Below are 24,703 nucleotides of genomic sequence, written 5' to 3' on the forward strand. Positions count from 1 at the left end.
CCCCCCCCCCCCCGTGTCTCTGGCCTGCCCCTCCTTGTGATCTTGTGCCAGCCCACCCTGCACGTTTCCCCAATTCATGTCCTCCCTGTTCCGCCCACCCCTGTCCTCCCCTCCGCCTCCTGCACCGAATGACTGGTCATCCTTGGCGATCTCAATCTCCCATCTCGCCCACTCTTGCGCCCGCGCCTTGTGTACTGAATTCTCGTAGCTGTGATTAAAGCCGCTCGATTCTCAAACCCTCCCGTACGATCTCAGCCAAACAGAGCACTGAACGTGGTCACTTTGCCCGCCAAGCCGGGTAGCATAGGGGGCAGCAGGGTAGCATAGGGGGCAGCAGGGTAGCATGGGGGGCAGCAGGGTAGCATAGGGGGCAGCAGGGTAGCATAGTGGTTAGCATAAATGCTTCACAGCTCCAGGGTCCCAGGTTCGATTCCCGGCTGGGTCACTGTCTGTGCGGAGTCTGCACGTCCTCCCCCTGTGTGCGTGGGTTTCCTCCGGGTGCTCCGGTTTCCTCCCACAGTCCAAAGATGTGCAGGTTAGGTGGATTGGCCATGCTAAATTGCCCGTAGTGTCCTAATAAAAGTAGGGTTAAGGGGGAGGTTGTTGGGTTACGGGTATAGGGTGGATACGTGGGTTTGAGTAGGGTGATCATGGCTCGGCGCAACATCGAGGGCCGAAGGGCCTGTTCTGTGCTGTACTGTTCTATGTTCTATGTTCTAAGACGACACTGACTGGCTCCTCCGCCGAGCAGTCCAATCTTCCCTCGCCCCAAATCCCTGCAATCCTCTTCCCTTTCAAGTACTCACCCTTAATGGATAGCACTGCTGCCTCACGGCGCCGAGGTCCCAGGTTCGAATCCCGGCTCTGGGTCACTGTCAGTGTGGAGTTTGCACATTCTCCCCCGTGTCTGCGTGGGTTTCCCCACAACCCAAAGATGTGCAGAGTAGGTGGCCGTGCTAAATTGCCCCTTAATTGGGAAAGAAAAAGAATTGGTTACTCTAAATTTTTTGTTTAAAAAGTCCTCATTCTTTATGACAGCTACAATTGAATTGACCTCCACTACCCTCTTGACATACTCGGTTGGGGGGGTTACCGTTAACCAGGATCTGTTTTTCTTCCCGACGCAGGGACGCGGGCTCGAGCGCCAAGGAGCTGGCCGAGTGCGTGGAGCTCTTGCTGCAGCTGGACGAGCCGGCGGAGGAGCTGTGCGACGAATTCCTGGCGCACGCCCAGTCCAGGCTGGCGGAGGACCTGTCGGCGCTGGAGGCCGAGCTGGGTGCCGGGGCCGGGCCGGGCCACCCCGCCGCGCCCCTCTCCGACATCCTGGAGTTCACCGACAAGGGCTGCAACGGCTTCGTCAGCAACATGTGCCTGGTGATCGCCTCGTACCAGGACCTGTTTGTCCACCGGCCGGCGGCCAGCGGCCTGGGCAGCCGGGACGTGGCGCTGATGGCCGGCGCCAAGTTGGTGGAGTTTGTCGACCGGCTGATGGGCCGCTACTTCGCCCTGGTGGAGCGGCGGATCCGGGCGGAGAAGGGGGTGGGCGACAACTCGCTGCTGGTCCGGGGGCTCGACCGCTTCCACCGCCGGCTGCAGGCCGTCATCAAGCTGCTGCCCGCCTCCAACATCGGCGCCGAGGGGACGGAGATCTTGGTGCGCGCCGCCAAGGAGCGCATCCGCCAGTACCTGCAGGCGCTGCAGAGCTTCTACGCCGACTGCCTGACCGACGTGCGGCAGTCGCTGGCGGCACCCCGGCTCCTGGGCAAGGATGGCGCCAACCTGGCCGAGCTCCTGGGCACCGTCTCGGCCTCCATCCTCAACCAGATCAAGTCGGTCCTGGCCTACGTCCATCTGTTCACCGCCAAGGATATCACCTTCTCGAACAAGCCCTACTTCAAGGTGACTTGAGGCTGGAGTGGCGGTTATGGGGAAAGGTTGGGGGTGCGGGGGCCTAGGCTTGGTGGGGGGGGGGGGCTCTTTCAGAGGGTTGGTGCAGACCCAATGGGGCCCAATGGTCTCCCCCTACACTGTATCGGGGTTCTCTGCCCTTCTGGGCGGGGGGGGGGGGGGGGAAAGAGGAAAGATCAGCCATAATCCCTGGTGCCTGTCCAATGAACCCTGCTGATTCAGGGCAGGGCGGGGGCCTGCACCTCGATAGCACCTTTCACAACCCCCTGATGTCCCAAAGCTCTCCAGCCGCTGACTGTCGCCCTATCGGAAACGCCAGGACTCCATTTGGGGAAAGGAAGCTCCCACAAACGGCCGTTCGATGGTGACTGGATAAGCTGGCTTGCTAATAGTCATTCGGTCGTACAGAACACAGAGTATTGCTGAAAAGGACAGGTGCTGTCGAAGCTTTTCACCTTGCACTCACCATAATTTGCAACACTGCCAAATTGTAACGGGAGCAACAATGCACAAGGAGAGAGCGCCGATTGGTTGGCGTGGACCCGGGCCGACCTGTTGCCATGGAGACTGCACGAGTTAACCAATAGGTGACGGTAATAAGTAACTCACTTATCAATTGGCTGGTGCATGCTCCATGGTAACGCCCTTACAAATCAGTCTTGCTAACTCAACAACACTCTTGCGTGATACGAATCGTTTCTGTTACAGTTTAGCAGCGTTGCTCATTAACCTGATGAGTGCTAGATGAAAAGATAGATAGAGATAGAGAAATACAGCACAGAACAGGCCCTTCGGCCCACGATGTTGCGCCGAACTTTTGTCCTAGGTTAATCATAGAATTTTGGACAATTTGTCATGGCCAATCCACCCTGCACATCTTTGGACTGTGGGAGGAAACCGGAGTACCCGGAGGAAACCCACGCAGTCACGGGGAGGATGTGCAGACTCCACACAGACAGTGACCCAAGTCAAAATCGAACTTGGGACCCTGGAGCTGTGAAGCAATTGTGCTATCCACAATGCTACCGTGCTGCCCTTAAGAAGTTAACCTACACTCCCTTATTCTACCCTAATCCAAGTACCTATCCAATAGCCGTTTGAAGGTCCATAAATTTTCCGACTCAACTACTACCACAGGCAGTGCATTCCATGCCCCCACTACTCTCTGGGTAAAGAACCTACCTCTAACATCCCCTCTATATCTTCCACCATTTATCTTAAATTTATGTCCCCTTGTAATGGTGTGTTCCACCCGGGGAAAAAGTCTCTGACTATCTACTCTATCTATTCCCCTGATCATCTTATAAACCTCTATCAAGTCGCCCCTCATCCTTCTCCGTTCCAATGAGAAAAGGCCCAGCACCCTCAATCTTTCCTCGTATGACCTACTCTCCATTCCAGGCAACATCCTGGTAAATCTCCTCTGCACCTTTTCCAAAGCTTCCACATCCTTCCTAAAATGAGGTGACCAGAACTGCACACAGTACTCCAAATGTGGCCTGACCAAGGTTTTGTACAGCTGCATCATCACCTCACGGCTCTTAAATTCAATCCCTCTGCTAATGAACGCTAGCACACCATAGGCCTTCTTCACAGCTCTATCCACTTGAGTGGCAACTTTCAAAGAACAATGAACATAGACCCCAAGATCTCTCTGCTCCTCCACATTGCCAAGAACCCTATCATTAACCCTGTATTCCGCATTCAGATTTGTCCTTCCAAAATGGACAACCTCACACTTGTCAGGGTTAAACTCCATCTGCCACTTCTCAGCCCAGCTCTGCATTCTATCTATGTCTCTTTGAAGCCGACAACAGCCCTCCTCACTATCCACAACTCCACCAATCTTCGTATCATCTGCAAATTTACTGATCCACCCTTCAACTCCCTCATCCAAGTCGTTAATGAAAATCACAAACAGCAGAGGACCCAGAACTGATCCCTGCGGTACGCCACTGATAACTGGGCTCCAGGCTGAATATTTGCCATCCACCACAACTCTCTGTCTTCTATCGGTTAGCCAGTTTGTTATCCAACTGGCCAAATTTCCCACTATCCCATGCCTCCTTACTTTCTGCATAAGCCTACCATGGGGAACCTTATCAAATGCCTTACTAAAATCCATGTACACTACATCCACTGCTTTACCTTCATCCACATGCTTGGTCACCTCCTCAAAGAATTCAATAAGACTTGTAAGGCAAGACCTACCCCTCACAAATCCGTGCTGACTATCCCTAATCAAGCAATGCCTTTCCAGATGCTCAGAAATCCTATCCCTCAGTACCCTTTCCATTACTTTGCCTACCACCGAAGTAAGACTAACTGGCCTGTAATTCCCAGGGTTATCCCTATTCCCTTATTTTGAACAGGGGCACGACATTCGCCACTCTCCAATCCTCTGGTACCACCCCTGTTGACAGCGAGGACGAAAAGATCATTGCCAACGGCTCTGCAATTTCATTTCTTGCTTCCCATAGAATCCTTGGATATATCCCGTCAGGCCCGGGGGACTTGTCTATCCTCAAGTTTTTCAAAACGCGCAACACATCTTCCTTCCTGACAAGTATCTCCTCAAGCTTATCAGTCTGCTTCACGCTGTCCTCTCCAACAATATGGCCCCTCTCATTTGTAAATACTGAAGAAAAATACTTGTTCAAGACCTCTCCTATCTCTTCAGACTCAATACACAATCTCCCGCTACTGTCCTTAATCGGACCTACTCTCACTCTAGTCATTCTCATATTTCTCACGTATGTGTAAAAGGCCTTGGGCATCGTGTGTCTTTTTTTCAGCGACGCTAATTTACTGATTTTGGTCGAGATAAATTTTGCCCCACCCCCCACACAGACACTGGGGAGAATGTGGGGCCCCCTGCTCTTTTGTTTTACACTGCGGGACGAGAGTAGAGCGAGGTAGCACAGTGGTTAGCACTGTGGCTTCACAGCACCAGGGTCCCGGGTTCGGTTCCCGGCCTCGGGTCACTGTCTGTGCGGAGTCCGCACGTTCTCCCCGTGTCTGCGTGGGTTTCCTCCGGGTGCTCCGGTTTCCTCCCACAGTCCAAAGATGTGCGGGTTAGGTGGATTGGACATTCTGAATTCTCCCTCTGTGTACCCGAACAGGCCCCGGAATGTGGCGACGAGGGGATTTTCACAGTAACTTCATTGCGGTGTTAATGTGAGCCTACTTGTGGCGCTAGTAACGATTATTATTATCTACAGGGGGAGTTCTGCAGCCAGGGTGTCCGTGAGGGGCTCATTGTCAGCTTCATCAAGTACATCTGCCACACGGCCCGCCAGTTCTGCGAGACGGCGGGTGAGAAAGGTGCCACGCCCCCCGGCTTGCTCCTGCTGCTGTCTCGCCTCTGCCTCGACTACGAGAATTCCACAATCAGCTACATTCTGACCCTCACCGACGAGCAGTTCCTGGGCCAGGTGAGTGATCCCCTCCTGTACCTGCGCCAGGTGAGCGACAGCCCTGTACCTGGGCCAGGTGAGTGACTCCCCTGTACCTGCGCCAGGTGAGTGACCCCCCTGTACCTGGGCCAGGTGAGCGACCCCCCTGTACCTGCGCCAGGTGAGCGACCCCCCTGTACCTGCGCCAGGTGAGTGATCCCCTCCTGTACCTGCGCCAGGTGAGCGACTCCCCTGTACCTGCGCCAGGTGAGCGACTCCCCTGTACCTGGGCCAGGTGAGCGACTCCCCTGTACCTGGGCCAGGTGAGCGACTCCCCTATACCTGGGCCAGGTGAGTGACCCCCCTGTACCTGCGCCAGGTGAGTGACTCCCCTGTACCTGGGCCAGGTGAGTGACCCCCCTGTACCTGGGCCAGGTGAGTGACCCCCCCCTGTACCTGGGCCAGGTGAGTGACCCCCCCCTGTACCTGGGCCAGGTGAGTGATCCCCCCCTGTACCTGGGCCAGGTGAGTGACCCCCTGTACCTGGGCCAGGTGAGTGACCCCCCTGTACCTGGGCCAGGTGAGTGACCCCCTGTACCTGGGCCAGGTGAGTGACCCCCTGTACCTGGGCCAGGTGAGCGACCCCCCTGTACCTGGGCCAGGTGAGCGACTCCCCTGTACCTGAGCCAGGTGAGTGACTCCCCTGTACCTGCGCCAGGTGAGTGACCCCCCTGTACCTGGGCCAGGTGAGTGATCCCCCTGTACCTGGGCCAGGTGAGTGATCCCCCCCCTGTACCTGGGCCAGGTGAGTGATCCCCCCCTGTACCTGGGCCAGGTGAGTGACCCCCTGTACCTGGGCCAGGTGAGTGACCCCCCTGTACCTGGGCCAGGTGAGTGACCCCCTGTACCTGGGCCAGGTGAGTGACCCCCTGTACCTGGGCCAGGTGAGCGACCCCCCTGTACCTGGGCCAGGTGAGCGACTCCCCTGTACCTGAGCCAGGTGAGCGACTCCCCTATACCTGGGCCAGGTGAGCGACTCCCCTGTACCTGGGCCAGGTGAGCGACTCCCCTGTACCTGGGCCAGGTGAGCGACTCCCCTGTACCTGGGCCAGGTGAGCGACTCCCCTGTACCTGGGCCAGGTGAGCGACTCCCCTGTACCTGGGCCAGGTGAGCGACTCCCCTGTACCTGCGCCAGGTGAGCGACTCCCCTGTACCTGGGCCAGGTGAGTGACTCCCCTGTACCTGCGCCAGGTGAGTGACTCCCCTGTACCTGCGCCAGGTGAGTGACTCCCCTGTACCTGGGCCAGGTGAGCGACTCCCCTGTACCTGGGCCAGGTGAGTGTTCCCCCCCCTGTACCTGGGCCAGGTGAGTGTTCCCCCCCCTGTACCTGGGCCAGGTGAACGACTCCCCTGTACCTGGGCCAGGTGAGCGACTCCCCTGTACCTGGGCCAGGTGAGCGACTCCCCTGTACCTGGGCCAGGTGAGCGACTCCCCTGTACCTGGGCCAGGTGAGCGACCCCCCTATACCTGGGCCAGGTGAGTGACCCCCCTGTACCTGGGCCAGGTGAGTGACCCCCCTGTACCTGGGCCAGGTGAGTGACTCCCCTGTACCTGGGCCAGGTGAGCGACTCCCCTGTACCTGCGCCAGGTGAGCGACCCCCCCTGTACTTGGGCCAGGTGAGCGACCCCCCTGTACCTGGGCCAGGTGAGCGACCCCCCTGTACCTGGGCCAGGTGAGCGACCCCCCCCCTGTACCTGGGCCAGGTGAGCGACCCCCCTGTACCTGGGCCAGGTGAGCGACCCCCCTGTACCTGGGCCAGGTGAGCGACCCCCCTGTACCTGGGCCAGGTGAGTGACCCCCCCTGTACCTGGGCCAGGTGAGCGACTCCCCTGTACCTGGGCCAGGTGAGTGACTCCCCTGTACCTGGGCCAGGTGAGTGACTCCCCTGTACCTGGGCCAGGTGAGCGACTCCCCTGTACCTGGGCCAGGTGAGTGACTCCCCTGTACCTGCGCCAGGTGAGCGACTCCCCTGTACCTGGGCCAGGTGAGTGACTCCCCTGTACCTGGGCCAGGTGAGCGACTCCCCTGTACCTGGGCCAGGTGAGTGATCTCCCCCCTGTTCCTGGGCCAGGTGAGTGACCCCCCCCTGTACCTTGGCCAGGTGAGCGACTCCCCTGTACCTGGGCCAGGTGAGTGATCTCCCCCCTGTACCTGGGCCAGGTGAGTGATCTCCCCCCTGTACCTGGGCCAGGTGAGTGACCCCCCTGTACCTGCGCCAGGTGAGTGATCTCCCCCCTGTACCTGGGCCAGGTGAGTGATCTCCCCCCTGTACCTGGGCCAGGTGAGTGATCTCCCCCCTGTACCTGGGCCAGGTGAGTGACCCCCCCTGTACCTGGGCCAGGTGAGCGACTCCCCTGTACCTGGGCCAGGTGAGTAACCCCCCTGTACCTGGGCCAGGTGAGTGACCCCCCCTGTACCTGGGCCAGGTGAGCGACCCCCCTGTACCTGGGCCAGGTGAGTGACCCCCCCTGTACCTGGGCCAGGTGAGTGACCCCCCCTGTACCTGGGCCAGGTGAGTGACCCCCCCTGTACCTGGGCCAGGTGAGCGACCCCCCCCCCCCCCGTACCTGGGCCAGGTGAACAACTCGGTATAGAGGGAGCGTTATTCTGTATCTAACCCCGTGCTGTACCTGTCCTGGGAGTGTTTGATGGGGACAGTGTAGAGGGAGCTTTACTCTGTATCTAACCCCGTGCTGTACCTGTCCTGGGAGTGTTTGATGGGGACAGTGTAGAGGGAGCTTTACTCTGTATCTAACCCCGTGCTGTACCTGTCCTGGGAGTGTTTGATGGGGACAGTGTAGAGGGAGCTTTACTCTGTATCTAACCCCGTGCTGTACCTGTCCTGGGAGTGTTTGATGGGGACAGTGTAGAGGGAGCTTTACTCTGTATCTAACCCCGTGCTGTGCCTGTCCTGGGAGTGTTTGTTGGGGGACAGTGTAGAGAGAGCTTTACTCTGTATCTAACCCCGTGCTGTACCTGCCCTGGGAGTGTTTGATGGGGACAGTGTAGAGGGAGCTTTACTCTGTATCTAACCCCGTGCTGTACCTGTCCTGGGAGTGTTTGATGGGGACGGCATAGTCTGCGGCCTGCTGCTTGCCCCTTATTTGATCTTCCCTGTCTCATCCCCTCCCTGTCGTCCCCAGGACCACTCCCCGGTGACATTGGTCACCGTGCTGTGCGCAGATGCCCGGGAGGCGGCCCAGAAGCTGCTGAATCATTACGTGAAGGTGCAGGGCCTGAACGTGTCCCAGATGTTGCGGAAGAGCGTGGAGACCCGCGACTGGATCAACACCATTGAACCGCGCAACGTGCGGGCCGTGATGAAGAGGGTGGTGGAGGACATTACCTCCATTGACGTGCAGGTAAGGAGGCGCCCGCCACACACATCCAAACGCAGGAGGTGTTTAACCTCTACACTCGCCTCTCCCCATCTAACTTCAGCCCACCTCCATGGACTTCTCCCTTGTGTTTGACACGTCAAAGGAACAGATAATCCCGTCAGCGCAGAAGGAGATCGTTCGGCCCATCCAGTCTGTACCGATCCTCCAAAAGAGCACCCAACTTCGTCCCACCCCTCTGTCCTATCCCTGTAACCGTAGGACACTAAGGGGCAATTTAGCACGGCCAATCCACCCAACCTGCACATCTTTGGACACTAAGGGACAATTTAGCACGGCCAATCCACCCAACCTGCACATCTTTGGACACTAAGGGGCAATTTAGCACGGCCAATCCACCCAACCTGCACATCTTTGGACACTAAGGGACAATTTAGCACGGCCAATCCACCCAACCTGCACATCTTTGGACACTAAGGGGCAATTTAGCACGGCCAATCCACCCAACCTGCACATCTTTGGACACTAAGGGACAATTTAGCACGGCCAATCCACCCAACCTGCATCTTTGGACTGTGGGAGGAAACCGGAGCACCCGGGGGAAACCCACGGAGACACAGGGAGGACGTGCAAACTCCACACAGACAGTGACCCGAGGCCGGAATCGAACCTTCGGCCCTGGCATCGTAAAGCAGTGGGGCTAACCACTGTGCTACCGTGTTTGTCTATCTTTCACTGAAAATGAAACTCCGTGTTCAAGCCATCAGTGGTACAGATGGTGCTTATTCTCCAAATTAAGTCTGGGTTCCTGCTCCTGATTACGGTCCTGTGATCCTTGGGTTAGAGAGAGAGAGGGGAAATAAGCCGGGGTTCCTGCTCCTGATCACTGTCCAGTGATCCCTGGGTTAGAGAGAGGGGGGGAAATCAGCCAGGGTTCCTGCTCCTGATCACTGTCCAGTGATCCCTGGGTTAGAGAGAGGGGAAATCAGCCAGTGTTCCTGCTCCTGATCACTGTCCAGTGATCCCTGGGTTAGAGAGAGAGAGGGGAAATCAGCCAGGGTTCCTGCTCCTGATCCCTGGGTTAGAGAGAGAGAGGGGAAATCATCCAGGGTTCCTGCTCCTGATCACTGTCTAGTGATCCCTGGGTCAGAGAGAGAGAGGGGAAATCAGCCAGGGTTCCTGCTCCTGATCACTGTCCAGTGATCCCTGTGTTAGAGAGAGAGAAGGGAAATCAGCCAGGGTTCCTGCTCCTGATCACTGTCCAGTGATCCCTGGGTTAGAGAGAGAGAGGGGGAAATCAGCCGGGGTTCCTGCTCCTGATCACTGTCCAGTGATCCCTGGGTTAGAGAGAGAGGGGGGAAATCAGCCAGGGCTCCTGCTCCTGATCACTGTCCAGTGATCCCTGGGTTAGAGAGAGAGGGAAATCAGCCAAGGTTCCTGCTCCTGATCACTGTCCAGTGATCCCTGGGTTAGAGAGAGAGAGGGGGAAATCAGCCGGGGTTCCTGCTCCTGATCACTGTCCAGTGATCCCTGGGTTAGAGAGAGAGGGGGGGAAATCAGCCAGGGCTCCTGCTCCTGATCACTGTCCAGTGATCCCTGGGTTAGAGAGAGAGGGAAATCAGCCAAGGTTCCTGCTCCTGATCACTGTCCACTGATCCCTGGGTTAGAGAGAGAGAGGGGAAATCAGCCAGGGTTCCTGCTCCTGATCACTGTCCAGTGATCCCTGGGTTAGAGAGAGTGGGGAAATCAGGCAGGGTTCCTGCTCCTGATCACTGTCCAGTGATCCCTGGGTTAGAGAGAGGGAGAGGGGAAATCAGCCAGGGTTCCTGCTCCTGATCACTGTCCAGTGATCCCTGGGTTAGAGAGAGATAGGGGAAATCAGCCAGTGTTCCTGCTCCTGATCACTGTCCAGTGATCCCTGGGTTAGAGAGAGAGAGGGGAAATCAGCCAGGGTTCCTGCTCCTGATCACTGTCCAGTGATCCCTGGGTTAGAGAGGGGGGAAATCAGCCAGGGTTCCTGCTCCTGATCACTGTCCAGTGATCCCTGGGTTAGAGAGAGGGGGAAATCAGCCAGGGTTCCTGCTCCCAGTCACTGTCCAGTGATCCCTGGGTTAGAGAGAGAGAGGGAAAATCAGCCAGGGTTCCTGCTCCTGATCCCTGGGTTAGAGAGAGAGAGGGGAAATCAGCCAGGGTTCCTGCTCCTGATCACTGTCCAGTGATCCCTGGGTTAGAGAGAGGGAGAGGGGAAATCAGCCAGGGTTCCTGCTCCTGATCACTGTCCAGTGATCCCTGGGTTAGAGAGAGGGAGAGGCCCCTAAGGCACAGCCGTCACCCTGATGTTTCCTCTGTCCTGTGTAGGTCGGCTTGCTGTACGAAGAAGGCGTGAGGAAGGCACACAGCAGTGACTCGAGCAAGCGGACCTTCTCTGTGTACAGCAGCTCACGTCAGCAGGCGCGCTACGCTCCGAGCTACACGCCCAGGTAAACCGGGAGATTGGCATCGAGGGGGTGGAATGAAGGGTCACCAGACTTGTCCCGGGCGGGGAAGGCGGGACTGTCTCTCGGAAGAGAAATATGGGCAAACTGGGGCATGTATTCTCCGGGGTTTCGACGAGCGAGAGGTGATCCCGTTGAATTCTACAAAACACCTTCGTGGGAACGGACAGGGCTAGATGGGGATAATGTTTCCCCCTTGGTCAGGGAGTCGCGAATCAGGGGGGCGCAATTTCAAAATTTAGGGGGAGGCCACTTGGGAGTGAGATGAGAAGAAATGTATTTTAACGTCTTTATTTTTATAATCTTTATTAGTGTCACAAGTAGGCTCACATTAACACCGCAATGAAGTGACTGTGAGAATCCCCTCGTCGCCACATTCCGGCGCCTGTTCGGGTACACAGAGGGAGTATTCAGAATGTCCGATTCCCCTCACAAGCACGTCTTTCGGGACTTGTGGGAGGAAACCGGAGCACCCGGAGGAAACCCACGCAGACACGTGGGGGGGAGAACGTGCAGACTCCGCACAGACAGTGACCCAAGCCTGGGAACCGAACCCGAGTCCCTGGCGCCGCGAAGCAGCAGTGCTAACCGCTGTGCTACCGTGCCAGGGAATATACAGTGAATTGTAGAACTCTAAAGAGTATTGAAAGTCAGAGAGATCTAGGTGTACAGGTCCACAGGTATCTTAAAAGGGGCAACACAGGTGGAGAAGGTAGTCAAGAAGGCAGACGGCATGCTTGCCTTCATTGGCCGGGGCATTGAGTATAAGAATTGGCAAGTCATGTTGCAGCTGTATAGAACCTTAGTTAGGCCACACTTGGAGTATAGTGTTCAATTCTGGTCGCCACACTACCAGAAGGATGTGGAGGCTTTAGAGAGGGTGCAGAAGGGATTTACCAGGATGTTGCCGGGTATGGAGGGCATTAGCTATGAGGGGCGGTTGAATAAACTCGGTTTGTTCTCACTGGAACGACGGAGGTTGAGGGGCGACCTGATAGAGGTCGACAAAATTATGAGGGCATAGACAGAGTGGATAGTCAGAGGCTTTTTCCCAGGGTAGAGGGGTCAATTACTAGGGGGCATAGGTTTAAGGTGCGAGGGGCAAGGTTTAGAGGAGATGTACGAGGCAAGTTTTTTACACAGAGGGTAGTGGGTGCCTGGAACTCGCTGCTGGAGGAGGTGGTGGAAGCAGGGACGATAGTGACGTTTAAGGGGCATCTTGACAAATACATGAATAGGATGGGAATAGAGGGATACGGACCCAGGAAGTGTAGAAGATTTTAGTTTAGACGGGCAGCATGGTCGGCACGGGCTTGGAGGGCCGAAGGGCCTGTTCCTGTGCTGTACTTTTCTTTGTTCTTTGTGCTGCACAGCGGGTTGTGAATCTTTGGAATTCCCGACCCCAGACGGCTGTAGAATGTGCGTCAAGACACTCATTGATCAACAATAGCGCCATGGGTTATGTGGGACAGTGAGGGTGTAAACGACATTGACGTGTCCACTCTCTGTTCCCGCAGTGCCCCAATGGACACTAACCTCCTGAGCAATATTCAGAAACTCTTCTCCGAGCGGATAGACATCTTCAGCCCTGTCGAGTTCAACAAGGTGAGTCGCCTCCTATTCAAACGTCCCACAGATCCGCGGAGTCCCTGCAGGAGGCCCTGAAGGAGGCCCTCTGGAACAGCATCCTACCGAGACCCACTTCCCCCCCCCCCCCCCCAGCCCAGTCCCCGTAGCCCCACCTCACCTGCACATCTTTGGACACTTAAGGCCTCGCCGGATGTCCAGTTCCCCCTCGGGGTGTTAGCCTCCGCCTCCGAGACCCCCTCCGGCGAGGGCGCTCGGGCAGTCCCGTTCCTTCTCCTCGCAGCACCTGGCTCGTGCCAACCCCTGGTCTGCCCGTTCTCGGAGGGCGCCTTCCCTCGCGCTCGCGTTTCTCAGCCTCGTGTTTGAATCCCCCCGTGGGCCTTTTTTCCCCCCCTTTCCCTGACCCCTGTGATCGATCTCCGACAGCCCTCCCGGGATCTCCGTGCTGCTTCCAAATCCCGGCCTCTTGGTTGCCCCTTGACTTTGACCGTTACTACCACTGGCGGCCATTAAAGTCGGCAGCCGCGTCTCCTCCTCCCCCCCCCCCCCCCCCCCCCCCCCCCCCCCGGTCAATTCACCCTTGTGACGTACGGCCCTGGAGGGGTCGGGAACTCGGCCCTGGCATCACCATTGCCCCCCCCACACCGCGCACGCCAGCCTCCGAGCGGCCTTCCCTCCTGGTGCCTGAGCTCCGGGATCCCCTCCCCGCCCTGCCCCCCCCCTCCTTTTTAAGCCGTACGAATTAGAGAGCAGGATTCGGTGCCCCTGCGGCCTGCTCTGGCATGCAGTCAGATTGTACACCGAGAGAGAGAGAGGGTGGCCCTTCGCCCCATCGAGTCCGTACCGGCCATCGCCGGGCACCTATCCCATTTTCCGGCATCTGGTCCTTGCGTCCCTTCAAGTCTGCGCCCCTTAAAGCTGACCTCTTTGACCAAGCTTTTCACGGGATCAGAGAACCCCTGCAATGCAGGCGGAGGCCATTCGGCCCACCTGGTCCGCACCGACCCTTCGAAAGAGCCCATATCCACTCCACGCCACCCTATCCCCATAACCTAACCTGCACATCCCGAGACTCTTAAGGGGCAATTTATCATGGCCTCCTTTGGTTACCTGTCCCTAATATTAACCCTTTACGTGACTCATGGCCCAGCCTTGGGGGGGGGGGGGGCGGTTTGACGTGTGTTAAATATGTCGTGGGCGTGACGGGGGACCCTAATCGACGCCGGTTTCTGATGCTGGACCCTCTCCTCTTCTCCCCGCCCCCCCGCAGGTCTCCGTCCTGACCGGAATCATCAAGATCAGCCTGAAGACGTTCCTGGAGTGCGTGCGGCTGCGCTCGTTCGGCCGTTACGGCCTGCAGCAGATCCAGGTGGACTGCCAGTACCTGCAGCTCTACCTATGGCGCTTCGTCTCGGACGAGAACCTGGTCCACTTCCTGCTGGACGAGATCGTCGGCAGCACCGCCCACCGCTGCCTCGACCCCGTCACCATGGAGCAGAGCGTCATCGAGGTCATCTGTGAGAGGGGCTGACCCCGGTCCGCCATTGGTGGAGAGGGGGGGGGCAGAGGTTACGGGTGGGGGGGCAGAGGTTACGGGTGGGGGGGCACACGTTCCTGCGGGCACGTGTTTGTGCAGGCCGAGTGGAAACGCAGTCGGGGACGGATTTGAGCGAAGTTGGCTTCCCCTCGGCGTTACGACGGCCCTTCGAGCCTGCTTCGCCGTTGGGTGCCGCCGTCTCAGCCAACCTCACTTCCTCTCCCTTGGTGCTCGGCTGTCTATTGATCTGTGGGGGCTTGAATATGTTCCAGGGCTGGGGGAGGGGCCCAGTGCCAACGTCTGTTGGAGCTCGCCATCCAATGTTCACCCTCCGTGGCCTCCGGGGATGTGGGTGTAGTTTGTATGTGCGCTGAGAGTTCTACCGTGACTCCAGCATCTTGTAAATGTATCGGATGGTGCATATTAAATTTGCATCTATATATATATATATTATAGATATCTGTATATTGTGGGGAAATCGAGCATTCAATCACAGGTTATTCGGAATAAAGCTGTGCCTTGCAATCGCTGCTTGTGGGTAAATTTGTGTTTTGAAGATCTGGATGATGGTCCGAACCCCCCATGGCCAAGCCGGAAGGTTGGGTGTTTTCTGTTGGTGCAGAGGGAGTGCCGCACTGTCAGAGGGTCAGTACTGAGGGAGTGCTGCACTGTCAGAGGGTCAATACTGAGGGAGTGCTGCACTGTCAGAGGGTCAGTACTGAGGGAGTGCGGCACTGTCAGAGGGTCAGTACTGAGGGAGCGCCACACTGTCAGAGGGTCAGTACTGAGGGAGTGCAGCACTGTCAGAGGGTCAGTACTGAGGGAGTGCCGCACTGTCAGAGGGTCAGTACTGAGGGAGTGCTGCACTGTCAGAGGGTCAGTACTGAGGGAGTGCTGCACTGTCAGAGGGTCAGTACTGAGGGAGTGCTGCACTGTCAGAGGGTCAGTACTGAGGGAGTGCTGCACTGTCAGAGGGTCAGTACTGAGGGAGTGCTGCACTGTCAGAGGGTCAGTACTGAGGGAGGGCTGCACTGTCAGAGGGTCAGTACTGAGGGAGTGCCGCACTGTCAGAGGGTCAGTACTGAGGGAGTGCCGCACTGTCAGATGGTCAGTACTGAGGGAGTGCCGCACTGTCAGAGGGTCAGTACTGAGGGAGGGCTGCACTGTCAGAGGGTCAGTACTGAGGGAGTTCTGCACTGTCAGAGGGTCAGTACTGAGGGAGTGCTGCACTGTCAGAGGGTCAGTACTGAGGGAGTGCTGCACTGTCAGAGGGTCAGTACTGAGGGAGTGCCGCACTGTCAGAGGGTCAGTACTGAGGGAGTGCTGCACTGTCAGATGGTCAGTACTGAGGGAGTGCCGCACTGTCAGAGGGTCAGTACTGAGGGAGTGCCGCACTGTCAGAGGGTCAGTACTGAGGGAGTGCCGCACTGTCAGAGGGTCAGTACTGAGGGAGTGCTGCACTGTCAGATGGTCAGTACTGAGGGAGTGCCGCACTGTCAGAGGGTCAGTACTGAGGGAGGGCTGCACTGTCAGAGGGTCAGTACTGAGGGAGTTCTGCACTGTCAGAGGGTCAGTACTGAGGGAGTGCTGCACTGTCAGAGGGTCAGTACTGAGGGAGTGCTGCACTGTCAGAGGGTCAGTACTGAGGGAGTGCCGCACTGTCAGAGGGTCAGTACTGAGGGAGTGCTGCACTGTCAGATGGTCAGTACTGAGGGAGTGCCGCACTGTCAGAGAGTCAGTACTGAGGGAGTGCTGCACTGTCAGAGGGTCAGTACTGAGGGAGTGCCGCACTGTCAGAGGGTCAGTACTGAGGGAGTGCCGCACTGTCAGAGGGTCAGTACTGAGGGAGTGCTTCACTGTCAGAGGGTCAGTACTGAGGGAGTGCCGCACTGTCAGAGGGGAGTTGTCACAGAGGGAGCGCCGCACCGTGGGAATGGATTTGTTGCGGAGGAAGCGCCACACTGCCAGGATTGGTACAGAGGTAGTACGGCGCTGTCTGAGGGCGGGTCCTCTGGTAGTACTGCGCTGTCTGAGGGCGGGTCCTCTGGGAGTACTGCGCTGTCTGAGGGCGGGTCCTCTGGTAGTACTGCGCTGTCTGAGGGCGGGTCCTCTGGTAGTACTGCGCTGTCTGAGGTATGAAACTGTGGACCTCTGCCCACTCGGGAGCCTGTGAAAGAGCTCACGACTTCTATCGGACGATGTGTGTGTGTGTCCCGAGTCCTGAGCTAACGATTCTCCCCAAACCATCATCACCAGAGCGAATGACCTGGGCCGTTATCACGGGACTGTTTGTTGGGATCTTGCTGTGCGCAGTGTGGCTGCCACATTTCCTCCGTCGCAACAGCGAGTGCGGCTTTGCAGCTCTTCGAGCCTTTCCGAGGCGATAAAAGGTGCTATGGAAATGCAGTCCCCTTCCCTTCCTGAACTTCGGTTGGGTTCAGTCTGAGGGAGGTTGGGCGCGGTTATTGTAAACTGTGCACATTCCATTTCAGACACCAGAGCGTGTGGTGGTCATGGCCGTAGTAAACCTCGCAATTCGGAGGCCGAGACTCCTGCTGTGGGAAACACGGGTTCGGATCCTTCCACAGCCACTGGCGGAATCAAAATTGAACGAGTCGATCTGTCATAGAAAGCTCTGGGGTGCCGAATTTGAATATTGTTGGGGGGAAAAAAGATGTGCTGCCGAAGTTTTTCACCCGGCACTCATCAGAACCGACCCAAGAACGGCAAATTTCAAACAATCAACAACTTACTCCGGATCGAATTGGATTGGTTTTCTGTCACTTGTCCCGAGGTACAGTGAAAAATATTGTTCTGCCTGCAGCTCAGACAGATCATTCCGTGCGTGACAGGGCAAACGTAAAATGCAGACGGCAGGGCTTGCTTGACTCTGATTGGCCGGGGCATTTCCACGGAGGAAGCAAGGGTGGAAACACTACGAGGCAGGTCTCCCCTCCCCTTGATAGGGTGGGTTTTTAACAAACAATTGGATTATTAATTGTGGATTATTATTGAATTCCTGTTTTGCCATCAGCGGTGGTGGGATTCGAACCGGGTTTCTCAGAGCCGTTACGCTGAGTCTCTGGGTTGCTCGTCCAGTGACGATCCCACTAAACCATCACCTCCCCTTTATGATGCCGGAGGACATTTGTTGCTGCTATGTGGGGTGTCTGGTTGGGCGTTATCTCTTCGAGGTTTGGCACGTTTTCACTGCTCTCTATGGAATAGAGTGTACTTAAATATCGAATCCCCACAGCGCAGAAGGAGGCCGTTCGGCCCATCGAGTCTGCACCAACCCTCTGAAAGAGCACCCGACCTAGGCCTAGTCCCCTGCCCTAACCCCATAATCCCACCTAACCTGCACATCTTTGGACACTAAGGGGCAATTTAGCATAGCTAATCCATCTAACCTGGACATCTTTGGATGCTAAGGGGCAATTTAGCACGGCCAATCCACCCAACCTGCACATCTTTGGACACTCGTATATAGAACAGCACAGAACAGGCCCTTCGGCCCTCAATGTTGTGCCGAGCAATGATCACCCTACTCAAACCCACGTATCCACCCTATACCCGTAACCCAACAACCCCCCCTTAATCTTACTTTTTTAGGACACTACGGGCAATTTAGTATGGCCAATCCACCTAACCCGCACATCTTTGGACTGTGGGAGGAAACCGGAGCACCCGGAGGAAACCCACGCACACACGGGGAGGACGTGCAGACTCCACACAGACAGTGACCCAGCCGGGAATCGAACCTGGGACCCTGGAGCTGTGAAGCATTTATGCTAACCACCATGCTACCATGCTGCCCATCCACCATGCTAAGGGGCAATTTAGCACGGCCAGTGCACCTAACCTGCACATCTTTGGATACTAAGGGGCAATTTAGCACGGCCAATCCACCTAACCTGCAGATCTTTGGACACTAAGGGACAATTTAGCACGGCCAATCCACCTAACCTGCACATCTTTGGATACTAAGGGGCAATTTAGCACGGCCAATCCACCTAAACTGCACATCTTTGGACACTAAGGAGAACGTGCAAACTCCACACAGACAGTGAACCGTGGCTGGAATCGAACCTGGGTCCCTTGAGGTAGTGGCGCTAAGCACCGCGAATGTGTAAAAATATTCTACCCAGCCCATCTTTTAAATGCTCACGATCGTATAGATTTTGAAGTGTTACCCATTGCGTAATCCCCTGTATTAGGCTGATGTGACTTTGTTTAAATTTATAAATATGTCCTGAAGGTAAAATTGCCACTCTAAACGCAAGAGCCGCAAGTCAAATATATCTCACAGCAGGAGACGGTCCCAAAATCAGACACGTAAAAACTGATCCAATCAACAATACAGTGAGTGATGTGTGTCTTGATTTAATTAGGGTTTCGCACTAAATGCACAAAGTCTGAGACTTTGGGTACAGTCCACGCCATTGACAGTCTTAGTGAAATGATTCTGTTTGCTACGATGTAAAAATGAGGGCTAGAGGATGAAATGAAATGAAAATGAAAATGAAAATCGCTTATTGTCACGAGTCGGCTTCAATGAAGTTACTGTGAAAAGCCCCTAGTCGCCACATTCCGGCGCCTGTCCGGGGAGGCTGTTACGGGAATCGAACCGTGCTGCTGGCCTACCTTGGTCTGCTTTAAAAGCCAGCGATTTAGCCGAGTGAGCTAAACCAGCCCCTGCAATCAATATGCAATCAATAAAATTAGGAACCAAGTTTTACTGAAACCGAATTATCTATTATTCCCCAGAAAGGGGGAAGTGGAAATTCTCCACTTAAGTTCGATAGCAACATGGTTGCTTCACAGCTCCGGGGTCCCAGGTTCGATTCCTGGCTTGGGTCACTGTCTGCGTGGGTTCCCACCGGGTGCTCCCGTTTCCTCCCACAAGTCCAGAATGGCGTGCTGTTAGGTGAATTGGACATTCTGAATCCTCCCTCAGTGTTGCATTGGAAAGGGTGCAAAGGAGATTTACCAGAATGCTGCCTGGATTGGAGGGTAGGTCTTATGAGGAGAGATTGAGGGAGCGAGGGCTTTTCTCTTTGGAGTGGAGGAGGATGAGAGGCGACTTAATAGAGGTTTATAAGATGATGAGGGTGGATAGATAGAGTGGACGTTCAGAGACTATTTCCTCGGGTGGATGTAGCTGTTACAAGGGGGCATAACTATAAGATTCAGGGTGGGAAATATTGGAGGGATATCCGAGGTAGGTTCTTTACTCAGAGAGTGGTTAGGGTGCGGAATGGACTGCCTGCTGTGATAGTGGAGTCGGACACTTTAGGAACTTTCAAGCGGTTATTGGATAGGCACATGGAGCACGCCAGAATGACGGGGAGTGGGATAGCTTGATCTTGGTCTCGGACAAAGCTCGGCACAACATCGAGGGCTGAAGGGCCTGTTCTGTGCTGTACTGTTCTATGAGCTAATCATGCTTCCTATCGGGAAGAATGGACATGAGGAAATGTCCATTCCTCGCCTAGCCAACCAGAATCTAGTCGTGTACCACATGGACCAATCTTGGTTCACTGGCCAGGCTGTGTTTTGGAAAGAGTTAATAAGGCCTGATTTTCAATGGCGCGGAACAAAGCTAGGAGAAGGAAAAATTTAGGAGAGAGAGAGAGAGCGTCCTCAGCTGACGACTGACGTTCCGCGGATCGTCTGCCTCCTATCCGATCAAGCGTCGTTCCTGCTGATATTTCCATAACTCAACACGTTGGTGAGCCTTGTCCGAATACACTTGTACCCCGGAGCCTTATAATGAAAGTTAAATTGGATTCCCGAATCCTACAAGTGGAGCCCTCCACCCCCACCCTGCCCAACTTGGGCCTTGGCTAATGCGTGAATCGGGTGCGTTGGGGTCAGATTTGCTAACCCGGGAAGATTATTCGACGGGCTCGGCCTTCAGAGAGGCAACAGATGAAGCTGACCCAGTCGAGGCTCTTTAAAAAGTACAAAAATGGGGCAGCACGGTGGCGCAGTGGTTAGCACTGCTGCCTCATGGCACCGAGGCCCCAGGTTTGAATTTCGGCCCTGGGTCACTGTCCGTGTGGAGTTTGCACATTCTCCCCGTGTCTGTGTGGGTTTCGCCCCCACAACCCAAAGATGTGGGCAGCACGGTAGCATTGTGGGTAGCACAATCGCTTCACAGCTCCAGGGTCCCAGGTTCGATTCCGGCTTGGGTCACTGTCTGTGCGGAGTCTGCGCATCCTCCCCGTGTGTGCGTGGGTTTCCTCCGGGTGCTCCGGTTTCCTCCCACAGTCAAAAGATGTGCAGGTTAGGTGGATTGGACACGATAAATTGCCCTTAGTGTCCAAAATTGCCCTTAGTGTTGGGTAGGGTTACTGGGTTATGGGGATAGGGTGGAGGTGTTAACCTTGGGTAGGATGCTCTTTCCAAGAGCCGGTGCAGACTCGATGGACCGAATGGCCTCCTGCACTGTAAATTCTATGAAAATAATTCTATGTGCAGGGTAGGTGGATTGGCCACGCTAAACTGCCCCTTAATTGGAAAAGATGAATTGGGTACTGATGCTCGATCAATGACTCCAGAAGCGGGATTGGACGACAATTGAAGGCTTTATTGGACTAGATGTTTCCCCCAGCAGCGCAGGTACAGAATGCAGCTGCTGGGGAGACACAGGCTCTTATACTCCGCCTTACTGGGCGGAACCAGCAGGCAGGCTTCACCAATGATCTTGCTGTCTCAGGTACCTCCCACGCCAATGGTCTTACAGCCTCAACCTGGTTACCGTAATACCCCAAATACCGACTACCACAGGTACTCTAAATGCATATGAAAAAAAGAGTGCATGCAGAAATGCCACACTTTATTTAATAATTTAATCTTTATTATTGTCACAAGTAGGCTTACATTAACGCTGCAATGAAGTTACTGTGAAAATCCCCTCGTCGCCACACTCCGACCGACGACTGTTTGTGTACACGGAGGGAGAATTCAGAATGTCCAATTCACCCAACAAGCACGTCTATTTGGGACTTTTGGGAGGAAACCGGAGCACCCGGAGGAAACCCACGCAGACACGGGGAGAACGTGCAGACTGTGTGATTGTCCCTGAGACTCTGGGAACCTTGGGGAGTGGCATGTTGAGAAAAGCTGGAATCATCATTTAGAACATAGAACATAGAACAGTACAGCACAGAACAGGCCCTTCGGCCCTCGATGTTGTGCCGAGCAATGACTCACCCTACTTAAACCCACGTAAACCCACGTAATTTGTTACAATCAAAATTGTTCATGGCTATCACCTCTGGGAAAGAGGTGATTCGGCGAGGTATATTTGAGAGAAGGGAGGGTATATTTGAGAGAGGGGCGGGGGGGGGGGGGGCTATATCTGAGAATATATTTGGGAAATCCAGTATGAGGGGGGTGGTTATATTTGGGAGATGTAGGGGTGAATATTTGAGAGAACTAGGGAGGTATGTTTCAGAGATCCAGGGTGGGGGGGTGTATTTGGGAGATCCGGGGGGGGGGTGGAATATATTTGAGAGATTCGAGGAGGGGGTATATTTGGGGATCTGGGTAGGGGGGATATTTATGATCTCCAGCAGGGGAGTATATTTGGGGGTTAGGGGAAGTGTATTTGGGAGATTCAGCTGCAGGGGTGTATTTGGTGATCCGCCCGGGGAGGGGTATATTTAGGAATTTGTGGGGGATGTTACCTGAGAGACCCACTGAGGGGCTATATTTGGGAGATCCGGGGCATATTTGGGATTTCTATGTGCGGGGGGGGGGGGGGGGGGGGGGGGTATATTTGGGAGATGGGGGTATATTTAAGAGAAGGCCTCACGGTAGCATGGTGGTTAGCATCAATGCTTCACAGCTCCAGGGTCCCAGGTTCGATTCCCGGCTGGGTCACTGTCTGTGTGGAGTCTGCACGTCCTCCCCGTGTGTGCGTGGGTTTCCTCCGGGTGCTCCGGTTTCCTCCCACAGTCCAAAGATGTGCGGGTTAGGTGGATTGGCCGTGCTAAATTGCCCGTAGCGTAAGGTTAATGGGGGGATTGTTGGGTTACGGGTATACGGGTTACGTGGGGTTAAGTAGGGTGATCATTGCTCGGCACAACATCGAGGGCCGAAGGGCCTGTTCTGTGCTGTACTGTTCTATCTATCTATTAAAGGGGGTATATTTGGAAGATGGGGAATATATATTTGAGAGAATGAAAATGAAAAATGAAAATCGCTTATTGTCACGAGTAGGCTTCAATGAAGTCACTGTGAAAAGCCCCTAGTCGCCACATTCCGGCGCCTGTTCGGGGAGGCTGGTACTGGAATCGAACCGTGCTGCTGGCCTACCTTGGTCTGCTTTAAAAGCCAGCGATTTAGCTGAGTGAGCTAAACCAGCCCCAGAATGGTATATTTGAGAGAAGGGGGAGTATATTTGAGAGAAGGAGGGGTGCATTTGAGAGAAGGGAGTACATTAGGGAGAAGGGAGCCACATTTGAGAAAAGGGTATATAGGGGGTGTATTAGGGAGAGGGGGGTATATTAGGGATAGGGGGTATATTTGGGAGGGGGGTATATTTGGGGAGGGGGGTATATTTGGGGAGGGGGGTATATTTGGGAGGGGGGTATATTTGGGAGGGGGGTATATTTGGGTGGGGGTATATTTGGGAGAGGGGTATATTTGGGTGGGGGTATATTTGGGGGGGTATATTTGGGAGAGGGGGGTATATTTGGGGGAGGGGGGTATATTTGGGAGGGGGGTATATTTGGGAGAGGGGTATATTTGGGTGGGGGTATATTTGGGTGGGGGTATATTTGGGGGGGTATATTTGGGTGGGGGTATATTTGGGAGGGGGTATATTTGGGCGGGGGGTATATTTGGGAGAGGGGGGTATATTTGGGTGGGGGTATATTTGGGAGAGGGGGTATATTTGGGAGAGGGGTATATTTGGGTGGGGGTATATTTGGGCGGGGGGTATATTTGGGAGAGGGGTATATTTGGGAGAGAGGGGTATATTTGGGAGGGGGGTATATTTGGGAGAGGGGGTATATTTGGGAGAGGGGGTATATTTGGGAGAGGGGGTATATTTGGGAGGGGTGTATATTTGGGGGGAGATATTTGGAAACAATGCAGGAAGATTGAAGGATCTTTGCAGGGGTGTGCGGTCTGTTTCAGGTGGGCGGGGTCCCGGCTGCGGTGATTGGGGGAGGGACCTCCTCCCCCTCCCCCCACTCTGATTGGATGGCCTGACACTGCTCCCTGCCGATTGGCTGTGCGATGTAGCCTTTTGTTGGGCTCCCCGGGCTCTGATTGGCCAGGAGGGAAATGGCTACATGGCTGTGGGCGGGGCGAGAGGGGGAAGAAACAGCTGGGTGAGGAAATCTACAACAGAGTCAGACACTGGGCACTGTCCACTCCCTGGCTGCTGAAGGGCAAAGGTAAGTGCCCAGGTTACCCCCTGGCTATTGAAGGGGCAAAGGTAAGTGCACAGGTTACCCCCCTGGCTGCTGAAGGGGCAGAGGTAAGTGCCAAGGTTACCCCCTGGCTATTGAAGGGGCAAAGGTAAATGCCCAGGTTACCCCCACCAGCTGCTTAAGCGCTCAGACACTTGCAAATCTACAGCAAACCAGAGAAATGAAATGCAAAATCCTTCCTTACCATGTTTTCCCTCCCTCCCGTGCTTCTGTTACAGCACGCTGCCAAATCTAACCTCTTCCAGTTCCACCCTCCTCCCGGCGTAATCTAATACTGCCCCCTGGAGAGATTTCCTATTGTCCACGCTTTTCTTTTGGAGGATGCGGGATTTGAAATTCCTCTCCTGTTTTGCCAGCGCCGCGGACCCGGGTTCGACCCAGGCCCCGGGTCACTGTCCGTGTGGAGTTTGCAAATTCTCCCCGTGTCTGCGTGGGTCTCACCCCCCCCCCCCCCCCCCCCCCCCCCCCAACATCCCAAACAGATGTCCGGGTTGTGCGGTACGGTAGCACAGTGGTCAGCTCTGTTGCTTCACCGCTCCAGGGCCCCAGGTTCGATTCCCAGGCTTGGGTCACTGTCTGTGCGGAGTTCTCCCCGTGCCTGCGTGGGTTTCCTCCGGGTGCTCCGGTTTCCGCCCACAGTCCAAAGGCGTGCATTGGCCACGATAAATTGCCCCGAGTGACCAAAAAGGTTAGGAGGGATTATTGGGTTACGGAGATAGGGTGGAGGTGAGGGCTGAAGTGGGTCGGTGCAGTGTCGATGGGCCGAATGGCCTCCTGCATTGTGTGTTCTACGTTAACTCTATGAAACAACAGTGGGGAAGTGGGACTGACCTTGATTTGTTTCTTCTTATTTTTTCGGGGGGGGGGGGGGAATAGCGGGCGACGATCGTCGATTGTCGTAAAAGCCCATCTGTTTCGCTCATGTACCCCG

At 55.4% G+C, this 24,703-nt stretch overlaps 2 protein-coding genes across 3 annotated transcripts in view; both read left to right on the forward strand.

Moving 5' to 3' along the window:
- Positions 1-14,850, forward strand: part of vps51 (VPS51 subunit of GARP complex) — a 16,859-nt gene extending 2,009 nt beyond the window's left edge. Inside the window, exons 2-8 of the mRNA XM_038787329.1 lie at positions 1,104-1,899; positions 5,130-5,342; positions 8,510-8,728; positions 11,063-11,184; positions 12,717-12,804; positions 14,057-14,339; positions 14,381-14,850. Of these exons, the coding sequence (XP_038643257.1) occupies positions 1,104-1,899; positions 5,130-5,342; positions 8,510-8,728; positions 11,063-11,184; positions 12,717-12,804; positions 14,057-14,317 (1,699 nt within the window). The 3' untranslated portion in view covers positions 14,318-14,339; positions 14,381-14,850. The remainder of the gene's footprint in view (positions 1-1,103; positions 1,900-5,129; positions 5,343-8,509; positions 8,729-11,062; positions 11,185-12,716; positions 12,805-14,056; positions 14,340-14,380) is intronic.
- Positions 14,851-16,330: 1,480 nt separating this feature from the next.
- tm7sf2 (transmembrane 7 superfamily member 2) overlaps positions 16,331-24,703 on the forward strand; it is a 32,620-nt gene continuing 24,247 nt past the window's right edge. Inside the window, exon 1 of one of the 2 annotated variants that reach the window (XM_038787513.1) lies at positions 16,331-17,117. The gene's annotated coding sequence lies outside the window, so the exon portion shown is untranslated. Of the gene's footprint in view, positions 17,118-23,618; positions 23,737-24,703 lie in introns of those variants that run through there. The other variant, XM_038787511.1, reaches the window with a different exon arrangement.

The sequence above is a fragment of the Scyliorhinus canicula genome, chromosome 31 (assembly GCF_902713615.1).
Source record: "Scyliorhinus canicula chromosome 31, sScyCan1.1, whole genome shotgun sequence".
Taxonomy (NCBI): Eukaryota; Metazoa; Chordata; class Chondrichthyes; order Carcharhiniformes; family Scyliorhinidae; genus Scyliorhinus; species Scyliorhinus canicula.